This window comes from Siphateles boraxobius, unplaced genomic scaffold (assembly GCF_051911475.1).
Source record: "Siphateles boraxobius isolate OS27281-9 unplaced genomic scaffold, OSU_SipBor_1 55, whole genome shotgun sequence".
In the NCBI taxonomy this organism is placed as follows: Eukaryota; Metazoa; Chordata; class Actinopteri; order Cypriniformes; family Leuciscidae; genus Siphateles; species Siphateles boraxobius.
Window position 1 is genome coordinate 11,749,961 of NW_027509181.1, and position 15,518 is coordinate 11,765,478.

Sequence of the window (15,518 nt, forward strand, 5' to 3'; positions counted from 1 at the left end):
TTGGGCTCTAGCGCATGGCGCCTCGCTAACAGACATCTGCAGAGCTGCAGGCTGGGCGACACCTAACACATTCGCCAGATTCTATAATCTCCGAGTGGAGCCTGTGTCCTCTCGTGTACTCGCTTCAACCAGCTAGTACCGGACCCGCTCAGGTGTCTTCGCTTGCTCGCCATTCCACTCCACGGACTGGATACGTGCGATATTTTTCTCAGGTGAGCTTCTCCGAAAGCCCTGAGCTCCTCCAGCACTCCTGACGTCGGCGCCAGTGTCTATTGCCTGTGCGTCGGCTAGGTGCCTCCCGTGTGCATGGTCCCTCCTCTGAGCGACCCCCACATGTGTATTTCCACTGTAAGCCTCCCTGAGCGTGTGTCTTTCCCTTGGCAAGCCACCTTGCCACCCCTGGGGTTGAAATATTCCACCTGCGGCTGGACACCCCAGTGTTTCCCATATGCTTCCTTCGGGTCATATGTGTATTCTCTAAGTCCCCCCCCTCCGGGCTGGCATTAATTGCATACTTCCCCTAGCTTGGGATATGCTTCCCAGTGTACCTTGGTATTCCTGTGTTATATGGAGTCCTTTGTCCAGGCTGACAGGGATCTCGATTTACGCAGGACACTGGAAGACAGCTGAGAAGGTGGCGTGATTAGACTGGTAACCCCATTCGTCGTCATCCGACGTAACTCGGAGTGACAACGAAAGGGAACGTCTACGGTTACGTATGTAACCCTCGTTCCCTGAGTAGGGAACGGAGACGTTACGTCTGCCTGCCACTTTCCGCTGTACCGCGGGGATCGCCTGAGCTCAGTCTTGGCTCCTCAGCGAAGAAACATATCTGCTTGCTGCCGGCTTCCTCCTTTTATACCCACGAGGTGGGGCGGAGTTACGCCATGCAAATTCCGCAGACCCATGGCATTTCTTTGCCATTGGCTCGTTTTGTAATACTCGAAGTTGATAGGCTTTCTAAGCGAAACCCCATTCGTCGTCATCCGACGTAACGTCTCCGTTCCCTACTCAGGGAACGAGGGTTACATACGTAACCGTAGACGTTTTTTTAACATATGTAGTTAAGTAACATAACACGACTAAGGACTGTTCTATATCACGATTGCAAATGTTACATTGAATTTATAGTTTCATAAACAAGTAGCCTAGTTTATATGTAATAACTTACATTTTAGACGCAATATTGACTGGTTTTGTTCTATTTCACCGACGAAAATAGTTACAAAAGAAAAGCATCACTAAGCGCTGTGTTTTGTTACTGAATGATTCATTATTTTGAACGAATCGTTTTAATGAATGACTCAATAATTCATTTATTAAGACAGTCACTTGTCGCCACCTATTGTTTAAAGGTATCATTTATTTTATTTTTTATTTTATTATTTGTTTTAATCTCATAATATTTTTACAGTTGTAATTTTGCAGTGTAAATTAATCGAATGGATACCAGCCCTTTTTATTACAACTGAATTTGATCAAATGTAAGAATTTGACATAACATATATTTAGTAAGATTTAATAAATTGTCCTTTATAAAGGCAAAAAACGCCCTGGTGACCCCCTACAACAAATTAATTTGTAAACATGTCACCTTTTTCACCACTTGTAAGTTTGCAGGTCTGTTTAATAGTTCAAAAAGTACAATAAATGTTCACATTTAGATTTTTTTAAGAGTTGTTGAAAGGTGTCTTTTAATAAATGCAACACGTTCCCAAAATCATGTAAAATAATCGTGTTACATATTCGTGATTTCAATACTGACCAAAATAATCGTGATTATGATTTTTTCCATAATCGAGCAGCCCTACACGAAAGCTCAAATCTGCTTGAATGACACGCTATAGTAAAATGAATGGCATATTAGTGCCTCTGTGGCGACCCCTAGGAATAAGCTGAGAGAGAGAGAGTAATAGTAGTAATATGAATAATACTAATATTACAATTAAGCTACATTTGTCAACATTCATTAGGTAACCTGACCTAACAGTATTATAGCATTTATTAATCTATATCAATCAGTAATTAAATGACCTAGAAAATTAAATATAATAATACATGTTTAGCATGTTAACATTACTTTATGCAATGCATTAAACTAATATGAACCCAAACAGTAACCAAACCAAGATGAATAAATACAATAAATGTTGATAATTCTCTGTTGATGCATGACAGCTAATGGTTTACATGTCCTGTCATTATTCTATTATTATTATTATTATTATTATTATTATTAATATTATTATTATTATTATATGTTAATCTATTATTATAGATATTAACCTATTTTAATTGTATAATTTAAGGTTTTTTTTTTTTTCAAAATCAAAATTTAACCTACTGAATGTTCCCTGACTGAATTATCATTATATATTTTTTTACATTTTGATACCTTTTCTTTGGACATTTTGGTAGTGGAGAGTTTCAAGCAGTTATTTTTAAGTGTCACTTAAATTGAGACTTTTTTTTATTTACCTGTGGTATCGATTTAGTATCGATACCGAGGTATTAGGTTCTGGTATCGTACCGAAGCCAAAATTGTGGTATCGAGCCATCCCTACTATGTTTTAGATGAGTTTTTGTTGTTGTTGTTTTGAACAGGCCATTGATGGCAGAGAGCTGGAAGACCTTGACATCTTGGCAAACATCACCAATGCAGGCTGCTCAAGTACATACTTGTTGCTTTTTTCCATGACCAATACTTTGCTCTTTTAGGAAGAAGTCACATCTGACAACAGTGCATAATTCACAAAGTATTTTCTTATGGCCTTCCTGGTTCTCAGGTGATAAAGATGATCTTCTTCCTGGAGTGAACAGGACAAAATATTGTTATCTTGTTGTTATCAATATTGTAATATTGTCTATTGTTATCTACCATTATCTTGGCTCTTTACTGGCGTTCATGGGTCCATAAAAAGCCTTTAACATCCACTGTTATTTGGCAAGGTCATATATAATGTTAAAAAGGTTCTTCAGATTTAAATATTCTTCACTAAACCCTTAAGTGATGTCATAGAAGAATCATTAGGGTTCTTCAAATAACCTTTTATTGAACGGTTATAGTTTTAAGAACATTAATCTACACTTTGTATTCATGGTTATTCATGGATCCACATATGCCAATCAAAAGCCTTTATCTGTTAGTATCAGGAAAAAGGTTATAAGAAATGTAACAAAAAAGGTTCTTTGGGGAGCCAAAAAAAAGGTTATTCTATTGCACCCCCGAAGCCCCCTTTTTTAACCTTTATTTAAGAGTGGTACTTTTGAATAAAACTTTTGGGGAAAAGGCTTATTTAGCGGAGCCAACTCTTTGTGAAATTTCAATATCTTGGGTTTGGTTACAAATAGTTTATAAGTTTTAGGTAGCTCATTTATGGAATGTGTGTGCAGAGGTGGAAAGAGTAATAAAATATTGTACTCAAGTAAAAGTACTACTACTTCAATGAAATTTTACTAAAGTACAAGTAAAATTAACAGTCTAAAAATCTACTCAAGTAAAAGTAAAAAGTAGCTCATTTAAAATTTACTCAAGTAAAAGTTACTTTTTTAACAGTGGGGGGTGGGTGAACAGTGTGTGGGGTGGGGCGGGGGACTCTCCCTGTAGGGTTGTAATGTATGAGATTTTCACAGTATGATAACGTCTCAGAAAATATCACCGTTTACAGTATTAATCAAATATTAAATAAATAAACGGTATTATTAAATTATGGTTATTATTATTATCAGTTAAAATAACAGTTAAATGAAAGAAAACTGTTTTTTGGTGGGTTGAACAAATGCTTTTATTATAACAAACTTGAAACCATTTGTTTGTTTTGTTTATTAAAATTTCAATAAAACATGTCTAATCAATTAAATTCAATAATTGATAATGACTTAGATTAACAACTTATTTTTAACATTAATAATTTATTAAAATGTTTAAGCATAATATAGTCCAATGAAATGTATTTTATTCAGAAAATTAATGTTTCTTTTTATGATTTAATCCAAATATATTATCAAAAACGGTGGTAATCAAATGAAAATTTAAACTTGTCCTTTTATTTTTAGGGGAAGAGCTGCAAAAACAGATTTACTAAATTAAAACATGGACAAAAATATATTTCTTAAATAATGTTTAAATAAATTGTATTATTATTGTTGTTATTAGTTAAACCAAACTTTTATTTTGACGGGTTGTAGTGAAGACCTGTTTCAAAGTGTATTTTAAAATGGTTTTTCTCAAATAAAATGATGAAAATGCTCATTAGGCGTTCTCTCAGAGCAGCTCTGGAAATGTTCATGTATTCATGTCCTTAAATTCTTTGTGAGACGTCACGCATACTTGAGTAGGCTATGTAGTAGACAAAGCGGAGCAGCTCATTCACACCGATTCACACAGAACAATCGGGTTATATATTTACATAGCAGTATTTTGACCATGTCGCGATTGGATTTATTACACAGTTATACTTTCCATTTATTCATCCATCCATCATTTTGCGTGTTTTACCTGACATCTAGGCTACTAATGTAAACTCCATTTCCATGACTGGATTCCGGGATTCCCTCTGCATCACGTAGGCTAAATCATTCGCCTTAAGTTATAATCGGGACATACCTTTATCTGCAGGGGGATGGTGTCCTATGTATCCTCCTTTGGATATGTCCAATTTTTGCAAATTGGATATCTATCCTCGAGGACAACCACACTATTTTCTACATCCAAAGTACTAAGCCTACCATCCATACTGGCCATAATTCGCTTCAAAAGAATTCGAGGGCGCTTCGCTTTCAGCTTCAGCTGGGTCTGCGTCACCTTTTTTGCGCGTTTTTTCTCCCGCCCTTCAATCAATGCAGTAGTTTCCGGAGTGGGATTTTCTTTTTTTTGTCCCTTGTATTATTTTTTACTCAGTAACGGATATGATTTCAAATGTAGCGAGGTACAATACTTCAAACAAAACGTACTAAAGTAAAAGTTAAATTTACAAATTTTAAAAACTACTTAAAAAAGTAGAAGTACACAAAAAAACAACTCAATTACGTAACGTAAGTAAATGTAATTCGTTACTTTCCCCCTCTGCGTGTGTGTGTGTGTGTGTGTGTGTGTGTGTGTGTGTGTGTGTGTGTGTGTGTGTGTGTGTGTGTGTGTGTGTGTGTGTGTGTGTGTGTGTGTGTTGGGGGGTTCTGGTCTCATGCACCATGTGACTACCTTGTCAAAACTCTACCTTTCCTTCATACTCGATTCAACTAATCTGTAAGCCTTTATATTTGCTATTTTTAATTTTTTTATGTTCTGTTTGGAGAGAAAATAAAAGTATGTCATGTTCTCAGTCGGGAGGCAAGTGTTTCATTCATCTCACAAGCTCCACTTATGAAATGCAACCTTATAATGCTTTATGGAGTGATGTGGGAAGATTCTCTTCTGAAAGTGAAGACATAAAAGCCTAGAATCGGGAAATATTGTCTATAAGATGGTCTCTTTATACTGGTAAATAACTGTTAAGTGATAGTTTTGAAATTGTGCATTCACATTTTAATTCTGGAAGTACTTGGAGTCAAGACTAGATCTTCAAGACCAACAGTTTACCTGAATCCAAACCAGACACTGTCAATCCAAATGGCAGGCTGTCCATTTTAAATGGAAGAAAGCTGAATTTGCACTAATTTCAAACAAGTTCTAGGCGTCAGTCAAAACCAATTTCATGATATATGTAAAGTGGTAATTCCATCGAATACACTTCTTTTTTCTTTTTTTTCTTTTTTTTTGAGGGGTATTAAACAATTTCCTTTCAGTTAAGGTTTGTATTTGTTAGTGTATATTCCTTTTAAAGTTCTTACATATTTGATTTTGAACTAATCTTTCTCCTAATGAAAGGTTTTGCTGAGTATTACATTTCTAAACCTGTTAATAAAGAGTAATTGATAAAAAAAACAGCATGTTAAGTTTTAAACATGTTTGATCAGATTTGCTGAAATCAGAGTTTGACTATGAACAAAATCATGCATCATTGTCAGATATACATTTTAGTAAATTATTCAAATATTAAAAGTGAATGAATCTGGGTGATGTAGCATCAAGAACAAACATTTTCTAACAATGAACGAAAGTATATTTATGAAATAACATTTACCAAGATAACTTAACTTAGACTAATTTATTTTCTGCAGAAGAAATTCAAACAGATTTGTAAATGAGAGTAAATTATTGACTTTTTACATTTTTGGGTGAACAATCAAATGTTTGTTAATGTTAATATGTAAATCTCCTAAAACAGAAACCCACCATTCAGCTTTCATTGATACAATCACCTGTGCCATTAATTATAACATTTACCTGAACTTTTAATACTTATGTAGTATCAATATTAGTTAATTTTACTTTTAGGGGCTGTGTACATGAAACTACAAAAACACAAATTTGTGAAAACGGTGACATCATGCAGATGCGTATTACATTCATTCTATAGTTGTGTAGTGTTTCTTTACAGATATTTACTTATCCTTAAATATGATGATTGGATACTTAATACAGTGCAGACTATCTTTAACATCTATAATAAAAATGAATACTCATAAGTTTGTTACATCTGAGATGCATGAAATAACCTGACATCAATTTACCTGTCTGGGGGTGGAGTGTAACAGCTGACATCATAAAACACCTGAACCAAATGAACCGTAATCACACCTGGTACCACCTGTCTCAATTAAATCATTTTGATAACGGTCCATAGTCATGTCTTTGCACATTTCAGGACTTTAAAAGTCTTTGAGAATAAAGCTTTTATATATGGTGGGGCTCTAACAAGGTTTTGCAGTTTCAATACAGGAACCAGCTTTTGGCTTTAATCAGAAGAGAGGTAGTCAAGTGCAATATTTGCAGACTGGTGAAGTTACTTTAACTGACTAATATGGTAAGATAAGCGTTCATAAAAATGTAGTGTAAAAAGAAACGCCTATAACAAATGTAATCTGTGTAATGCTTAAATGTTATTGTTTTGTCCTGGGAAAGAACTTTGCATTGATGAAACCATTTAACTGAAAATTACGTAACAGAACTGAGAGTTTGCATTACTTCTGATGTTTTTTTTTGTGTGTTTTTTTTTAGATGAATGCTATCATGGCCTGCCTTGCTTGTCTGTTGCTGATGGTGCACACTGCATCATCTTCTGTGCGTGAGTGTTTGTTCGTCATTCCTCTGATTAATGTCACTGTAGTTTGTAATGTCATGTTTCAAACATTAATGTACATTTGCCTTTTCTTTTTTTTTTTAAGCGTGGTGCTATAACAGGCCATCCTGTAGTAAGTTCCCATCATGTTAACCTAAATTACACCATAAAGATGTAGGCTTAGCTACAACAAAGATGTTTATATTATAAAAATGTGTTAAATCTGAATAAGTAAACAAAATGCTTCAATGTTAACAGGGTGAAGATGTTTAAATAAAATGTTTGCATTTCAGATGACGTCACTTGGCCCAGAATTGCAAGTAAAGACTGTAATGGCAATCAACAGTCTCCAATAAACATCATAGCCGCCAATGTCCGAGCTAATGCTAGTCTGACCTCTTTCAACTTCACTGGCTATGATGACAAAACGACCTTGACTGAGATTAAAAACACTGGCAAGACAAGTGAGTAGATCTCTTTATTGTCTTAAATGGTTTTATTCTAGTTTTGAGCAAGACAGGCTTTCTTTGTGTTTAAAACACAAGGGGTTTAAAAGGGGTGCATTTCCCAAAGCCAACAATAGTTCTGGCATGAAACTTGAGGCAAATTTGGCCCGCACCCCAGGACAGTGGAAGAAAATGAAAGCTCTACCTGTTGTTGTTTTTAAGTTTAACTTTTAACTTGATTGCCATGTTTTTAGAATGCTGTTATGCGAAAGATAAACTGTGTTGGAACAGAATTTCACTGGTCAATTTGTTGTGGTTTCAATTCAGTTAAAGTTACACTTGATCGCAAGAGAATGCATGTGGAAGGAGGTGATCTGCCAGGCTTGTTTACCAGCCAGCATTTTCATCTCCACTGGGGTAACAGCAGTGCACTGTTTGGATCTGAACACACTGTGGATGGCAAACGATACCCTATGGAGGTATGAAGATTATGTAATGCAATAAAGCTTTGTTTTTATTACTGGTCTTATGAAAGGTCTTGCGTCTCAGTTGCATGTCGTAAATACAGCCGGGCATAATGGCAGCGTGTCTGGTGATTCAGAACTGGCAGTTCTTGGTGTCTTTATTGAGGTACGTTGCCTTCTCCTTCTCTCATATTTGGAGAAACTATTTCTATATGTTTAATTGAAATGTCACCCACAGGCCACTAAAGACATTGGGAAACCGACGAGCTGGAAGAACTTAACATCTTATCTTCAGAAAATTGCCAATGCAGGTTTGGCCATGATCCTAGACTATGAGGAAGTGGTTGCATAAAAGATGCTGGTAATGTTTATAAATGTATTAATTTTGTCTAAGGTGATGTAGCACGCATTTCCCACAATATCTCCATGAATGATCTGCTGCCTGGAGTGGACCGGACGAAATATTACCGTTATATGGGCTCCTTGACCACACCAAACTGCACTGAAGGTGTTGTGTGGACCATCTTTAAAGATCCCATCAAAGTCAGCCAAGATTTGGTAAATCTATAGCCGCCCAAAATATTTAGTTTTATGTCTTTGATTTGTACAGTTTTCATCCAGGGATGCGTTTCTTGTACAATGAGCAACTCTCTGCTTAACTACCATAGTATGATGCATCTTTGAAGAAATCTACTAGCTAGTCAGGGCTATTTTGCAAATTGGTCGTTCAACCACCTTCGTTAATGATGTCCAGCACATGAAGTAATAATTTAATGAATCTGTTTGAGATCGAATTAAAGCTAGATGTTGTGCTACAAATTGAGTACATGGCACTTGAGGACCATTTCAATTTTTTCTCATTTATTTAGCTTTATTTCCAAATTAAATCATGTGCTCTAGTAAGCAAGAACGAGTTTATGCACACTCTTCAAAAACGGTGCTTATAAATAGAATTTGCGTCTAATTTTGTCAACATTTAATGTATTCTAAATAAACTGTATAGATTGTACTGAATGTCAACTAGCTTTTTGGCTCAAGATAAGGATTTGAGGCTACATGCAAGCAAGACACTATACTTCTAACCACAGGTCGTGAGCTGTCGTTCCAACTACACAACTTTGCAATGCTGTTTTGCGAATGTCGTTACAACTATAGTTTTGGGAAAACCAGATTCGTTGAATTCTAATAACGACAGAACTTGCGACCGTAGTTGGCTAACGATGCTTTCAGGAAATGCGTCCCAGATTTAGTCTCTCTAAGCCCCTCCTTTTCACAGACTACTCTGCTCTGATTGGTCAGATGGCCCAGTCTGTTGTGATTGGTCTACTGCTTTACAGTGTGTGTCGGAAACGAAAGTTCTTCGAGTCTTGGTTACAACCAAAGTGTTTAAGGGTGGAACAAAATAGATGTTTTATTTGGTTGACTGCATTTCAATTTGATTAATGGAAATGTCAGCTTAGCAACACTAGAACATATATGGTATGTGCGCATGAGGCCCCTGCGCGATCAGTTGGATTTAATAAAGATATAAAGAACTTCAATGCGTTAGTCCCAAAAACGAGAGTAGCCTATACTGCTTGACGCATAGTTGTTGTTTTTTTAAACCACACCCATCTATTCTAATTTAATTTGACGGTTCTAATCTTAGCGGTAATGATCGATTGAGCTTCAGTTGTCAGTTTGCCAGTAGATTTACTATTCGCAAATCACGCTACCTCAAACTTGTGTAGGCCTATACAAGTCCTTATTGATAACAGCTGATAACCATATATTTTGCGTGGAAATGGCTATACTATAATTTGTTTTCTTGTCAATGTTTTTCATAAATGAGACCCAATAACTAAGCAATTTTAATAGCCTAAATGCATTTTGAAAACTTAATCTATGCAAATAGTTAAACTATGCAAAACTATACAAGTGTAGACAGAGGTTAAAGTGGGATTTGCAGGTGGGGGAACCCTCAACCCTGTGTTGGTGCAACAGGGAAAAATGACTCTACGTGGGACAACATATTAAGTATCGTGGTATAGCAATACTTTTTGGGACAAGAGTGTCTCTGTGGCACCACATATCACAATACTCATTTACTTGATATTTTAATGGTTTTATTTTGGTCCATTAACACTGATACGATGACGATACTATGTTAAAATTGCTGAACACTGGGCCAAAAATTGAGCCCTGGCATTGTAGCCACATCAGCACACATTACCCCCCACAGACATGTGCGTTTAAATGTGAGGTAGTTCGGGGGCAAGCTCCCCCGAGAAAATTGATTTCTCTGACCTACGTATGTGCAATTTAAGACTTTTGAAGGCCAAAAAAAAATCGATAAATAGCTTTAAAACCATGTCAGTGTTTATTAGATTATTTGTCAATACCTGCTCTCTCATCTTAATCTTTCTTTTTCTCTCAGTCTCCTTATCCTGCCTTACTACTTCCCCTCCTAAAGCTGAACTTTGACTGATAGTCTTTTCATTTTCGTCTGTGTCAGTGAAGAAAGTAAACATAGGCTCAACTGATGAGTGTTATGAAGCATTTTCTTAGATAAGTTAATATACTCAAGGCTACCAGGTCAGCATTGCCAATAGGAACTTTCTACAAGCTTTGGATTTTGAAACTCAATTTTAAATACAAATTTTAGGCTACGTTTAACGCAGTTAGTGGAATTGGCAGACGTTCCCTTAGGCATGCGTTGTGGAAAAGTGTTCAGCATTATCAGGTATAAATATGCAGCATTAATGCACAGTAATTTTGAACGAATATTAAATGTCGATAATGGTTACATGATATTAAAACTAATCCTGCTATTGATATCGTTGTAAGACTGCCGACCCTAGAACAGTGGCAAGGGAAAACAATGTCCGTCGAAATATCGAACATTAAACTAACTTTACCGCGCTCAACCACCGTGAGTGCATTTCACGCATTTATAATCACTCGCGGGGAGGAAGGGAGGTCGGTCCATCTCGGGTCCAGCGAGATTCGTTGCGATTAATGAATATTTATTTAATAATTTATCTGAGGTGCCGGAAAGCAGTTCCGGCCCACTTTAACCCCTGAGTGTAGAAGTCTTACCCCTTTCTTTTATGTATAACCAAAGTCCCTTTAGGCACACTTTGTAAGATTTGATTAAAATATGCAAAAGCCACTAGAACTGTTATATAATTGTGTGCTTACATTTTTCCAAGAATGTTTAAATCCAGAGAAACACGCAGTTTTAACCATGACATGGACCATGTTCCTGCGTCGCCTATGAGTGACATCAAACCCGCGTTACCCTCGATTTCTGGTTTTATTTTGCAGAAACCATGTAAACACCAGACGCTTTAATGTATTGTTTTATTAGAAAGGTCAGCAACTGTTTGGATGCATCCATTGACCGAAAACTAATCTAGCTCAACCGTCTTTGTTTAAATCTCATTTTCTCGATTTAGCGCGAGTAGGCTACCATTTACCATGCTGAATATTGATATAGTTAACTGTAGTGATACAAGTGTCTCATAGTAGCTGCTGAGCAAATGCACAGAAGCATCATAACTTTCAACATACGTTTGAGTATTTAATATGATCAAACAGGGTTGCGTTACCCCACATGTGTATGGGGGTAGAATTGTTGCGTTAATCCAAATAAATAGATTAAGATCCACAAATAAATGTATTATGATCCACAAATAAATATAAAGAGATTTACAAAAATATATAAAATTCACAAATAAATGTAAAGTTTCACAAAGAATTATAAAACTCACAAATAAATAGAATGAGATTTGCAAATAAAAAATATATTTATAAATGTTTATACCACAAACGCAACTCTGCCTGGCATTTATTTGTGAACCGTTTTTTGTGCATTTGTGAATCGGTTTCAGTGCGTTTGTAAATCCCCTCACGCATTTGTGGATTTTGAAGCTCTTCTAGCGTCGACGTGCAGACAAATCCACAAATAAGTGGACTCCACCCACCGTTTACTCAAGGCAATCATATAATGGCAACATTGAGCTGACCAATTGTAGCACGTTCTCGCTACAACCAATCACGTTAGGCTTTACAATCAGAGTGGTCTTGCCCTGAAATAACTTTGCTCGTTCATCTGCATTGGCTCAAATAGGAAGTGTAAGGCTATAAGGCCCATAATATTGCTTAAGTAAAATGTTTATAATTTGGATTTCGTTAGGGTTAGACCATTAGACTGTGTATCAAGCAAAGACACATTTCTATGAGCCTTTGAAAATGCCAGAGAAACAGCGCTTATGTTATGGGAACAACGTGTTATGGAAGCATCACGTTATTCATGATAAAACAGAAAAGCATCAATACGTTGCTGAATAATGAATAACTGGATTCAACCTCGGGAAAAAATTCGTGAGTTTGTGTAATATTGGGGAAATTACTGTCACAACAGCTTTTCCCACTTCTTCATTCAAGTTTTAAAAAGCAGGTCCGTGGATCTAATGATTAAATATATAACATGCATTTAAAAGTGAAATGCCCAGCAGACAAGCGATTTGAATTTATCCGTTAAAACGCTTGATCACATAAATATTTCATATGACTCAGACTTAATAATATTGTATTGTAAAAGTTACTTACAGCATCCAATATAAATGCAAATATGTATTTTTTCAGCATTGCATAATCCACTCAATCTGATGTCACAAATAAAAGATGTCTACACGCTGTTACATCTTCAATGATGGTCATTTGGGCTGACATTTTGTCTTGTACATAATATTTTGTCTTGTACATAATGTTGTGTCCTATAGCTAGCTATTTGTCACAACGATTGTGCTTTAAAAGACAAAATCATCGTTTTGTAATTTATTACATCGTGTCTACCCCGTGCGAGGCTTTCTACATTGGACAATGGAGTAAATGATGTCTTCTGTAGTTGCTTGTAGTAGCCGGTACTCCAGAAGAACGGGCATCCGTTTACTATCAGTGAATCATCGTGTAGCGCCGCGTCCAGTAGACACTATCACGAATTATGAATTTTCATGTAGCCAGCATAGTCGATAAAGAAGATTATACGTCATATATCTTCAGGTAAGAAAACAGACGTCATGGGCAAAATGTGTTAACATTGCAAACATGTTACATGATTTGAAACTGCTACGGCAGGGAAGATAATCTGCTATTTGCTTTTGACGCGGAGCTTAACTCCGGTAGAGAGGGTGTTAAGATGCTTGGGATCTGTGATGATCATTTGTGTGTAATCCTGAGTTAATAATAAATACAAAGAAGCCTTAAACTCCCAACAGTCTCTTGGAAACGGGGTGTTTTAACCACATAAACAGCTCCCATTACAGCTGCTTTCAGGGGTGCAAATATCTGCAAAATTAATCAGATCCAGTTCTCACCCCGAGTGTAAAGCCTAACGTGATTGGTTGTAGCGAGAACGTGCTACGATTGGTCAGCTCAATGTGGCCGTTATCTGATTGGCTTTAGTAAAGGGTGGGTGGAGTCCACTTATTTGTGGATTTGTCTGCACGTTGACACTAGAAGTGTTTCAAAATTCTCAAATGCGTGAGGGGATTTACAAATGCACAAGAACCGATTCACAAATGCACAAAAAACGGTTCACAAATAAATGCCAGGCAGAGTTGTGTTTGTGGCATAAACAACATTTGTAAATATATTTTTTATTTGCAAATCTCATTCTATTTATTTGTGAGTTTATAATTCTTTGTGAAACTCTTTACATTTATTTGTGGATCATAATCTATTTATTTGGAATAATGCAACAATTCTACCCCCATACATGTGCATGACAATAAGAAGCTGAAGTGGCGTCTGCGGCGTAATAAAAGCTCCACTGCTCTCGAGCCGTGTCTCACGCTCGTCTCTCATTAGCAATCGCTCCAGCTGCCTAGATCTGCTCCAGGTTTTGTAACATTATTAAATCTTTAATACATTACCGGTCATCCGTGAATATGACTTCTGCACGAGTCCCGTCGTATTCTCCACTGGCTGTAGAGGTGAAGACGACTCCCATGATTCCGCCAAATCAAGGTGTCATCAAGCCACGCCTTTGTTTTGAATAAGTGACCTCTAGCGGCGAAAAATTACATGGTGTGCCTTGAGGCATGTAATTCTATAGTCTTTGGTATAACTGTCATATGCATCACATTAAGTGCATTTAGCTGCAGTCCAAATGGATGGAATTATTTATTTTTAATTTAGGCCTCAATTCTTGAGACATATTTTCTCAACATCTTCAGTTGCTTTTTGTTTTTTTTCTAGATTGAGCTCTTCACAAAGACTGTCTACATCAACAAGACCACCAATTCTCCTCTAATGACCAACACTTTCCGGGGTGTTCAGCCCCTCAATGGCAGGATTGTGATGTCACAGGTAGCTGGTACCAACACTTCTGGCCTACTAAAACCAACTACACCAACCATAAAACCAACTACATCAACCACAAATCCTACTAAACCGACATCAACATCTGCAAAAACAACTACATCAACAGCAACAAACCCATCCCAGGCTCTCGCGCGCCCACTTCTGAGTCTCGTACTCCTGTACTGCATCCTACCTTTGTTCTAAAACCGGTGCATTAAAAATGAAGGTACTTTTGAACTTATGTCTTTAGACCTGATGGTATAATATTCCCTTGAAATTTTAACAGATGTAAAAAAAAAAAAAAAAAATTGTCAAGGTTTAATATTGTTTTGGAAAGATTTCAGTGTTTTTTCAGCTAAATGCTAGTTTCCTCGCTCTCAGCTTGTTTCCTGCAACTGTTTCATACGGAAGTGTGAATTTCTCCCAGGTTTTGCACTGAAGGTCTTGAGCATTTGGTTGTAGTTGTGTTTTATAGAAGTGTTTGATTTGGTGCACAGTTTTGAAAAACATTTGAGCATGTGTTTTGACTTTTAAATGCACTTATTTTAATATTTGACTACAGTGTCAGCTTTGCCGTTTGAAATGGAAAGCAGGCTGAGGGTGAAGGACATTGATTTAATTGTGGCTTTAGGAGGAAAAAAACTGTTTTTCTCCCCAGAAAGGTAAAACTGTATGATTCTTTTGACGTTCCACTCATGGCTATTTTGTAGGTTTTCACTAAAGTTTGGATTTGTTTGTAGTGCACAAGCTGATTCTTATGAAATGCGTCTCTATAGTACGCATTGTATTATCATGCAATTTATACAATGCGTGCTTTAGAGACAAATTTCATGAGATCGGGTTGAGTACTACACAAGGTTTTTTTCCCTAATCCCTTCAAGTGTCATTGTCTAATATATGAATGTCAAAATGCTTCAGTGTAGTATTCAAACAGTCATTTGAGATTTTTACTCCTTGCTTTTTTTTAATGCAAATTATTGTCTTGAGGGGGGAAAAATTCATTAAAGTTACTAATTGTATCAAATTTATCGGTTTACATTGTTTTGTCTTTTTCAAAGTCATTTTAACTGCAGATGATTGAATTGATTCCACATCAACCTAGT

The 15,518-nt window shown here is 36.5% G+C and overlaps 1 protein-coding gene across 1 annotated transcript; it reads left to right on the top strand.

The window, feature by feature from the left end:
- The first annotated feature begins 6,726 nt into the window (after window positions 1-6,726).
- Window positions 6,727-15,016, top strand: ca15b (carbonic anhydrase XVb). Its single transcript, XM_077206230.1, has 10 exons — window positions 6,727-6,902; window positions 7,097-7,163; window positions 7,264-7,290; window positions 7,451-7,621; window positions 7,931-8,082; window positions 8,153-8,233; window positions 8,306-8,378; window positions 8,462-8,625; window positions 14,311-14,455; window positions 14,531-15,016. Exons 1-10 carry the CDS (start codon window positions 6,900-6,902, stop codon window positions 14,617-14,619), a joined length of 972 nt encoding a protein of 323 aa, XP_077062345.1. The 5' UTR covers window positions 6,727-6,899; the 3' UTR covers window positions 14,620-15,016.
- Window positions 15,017-15,518: the final 502 nt, after the last annotated feature.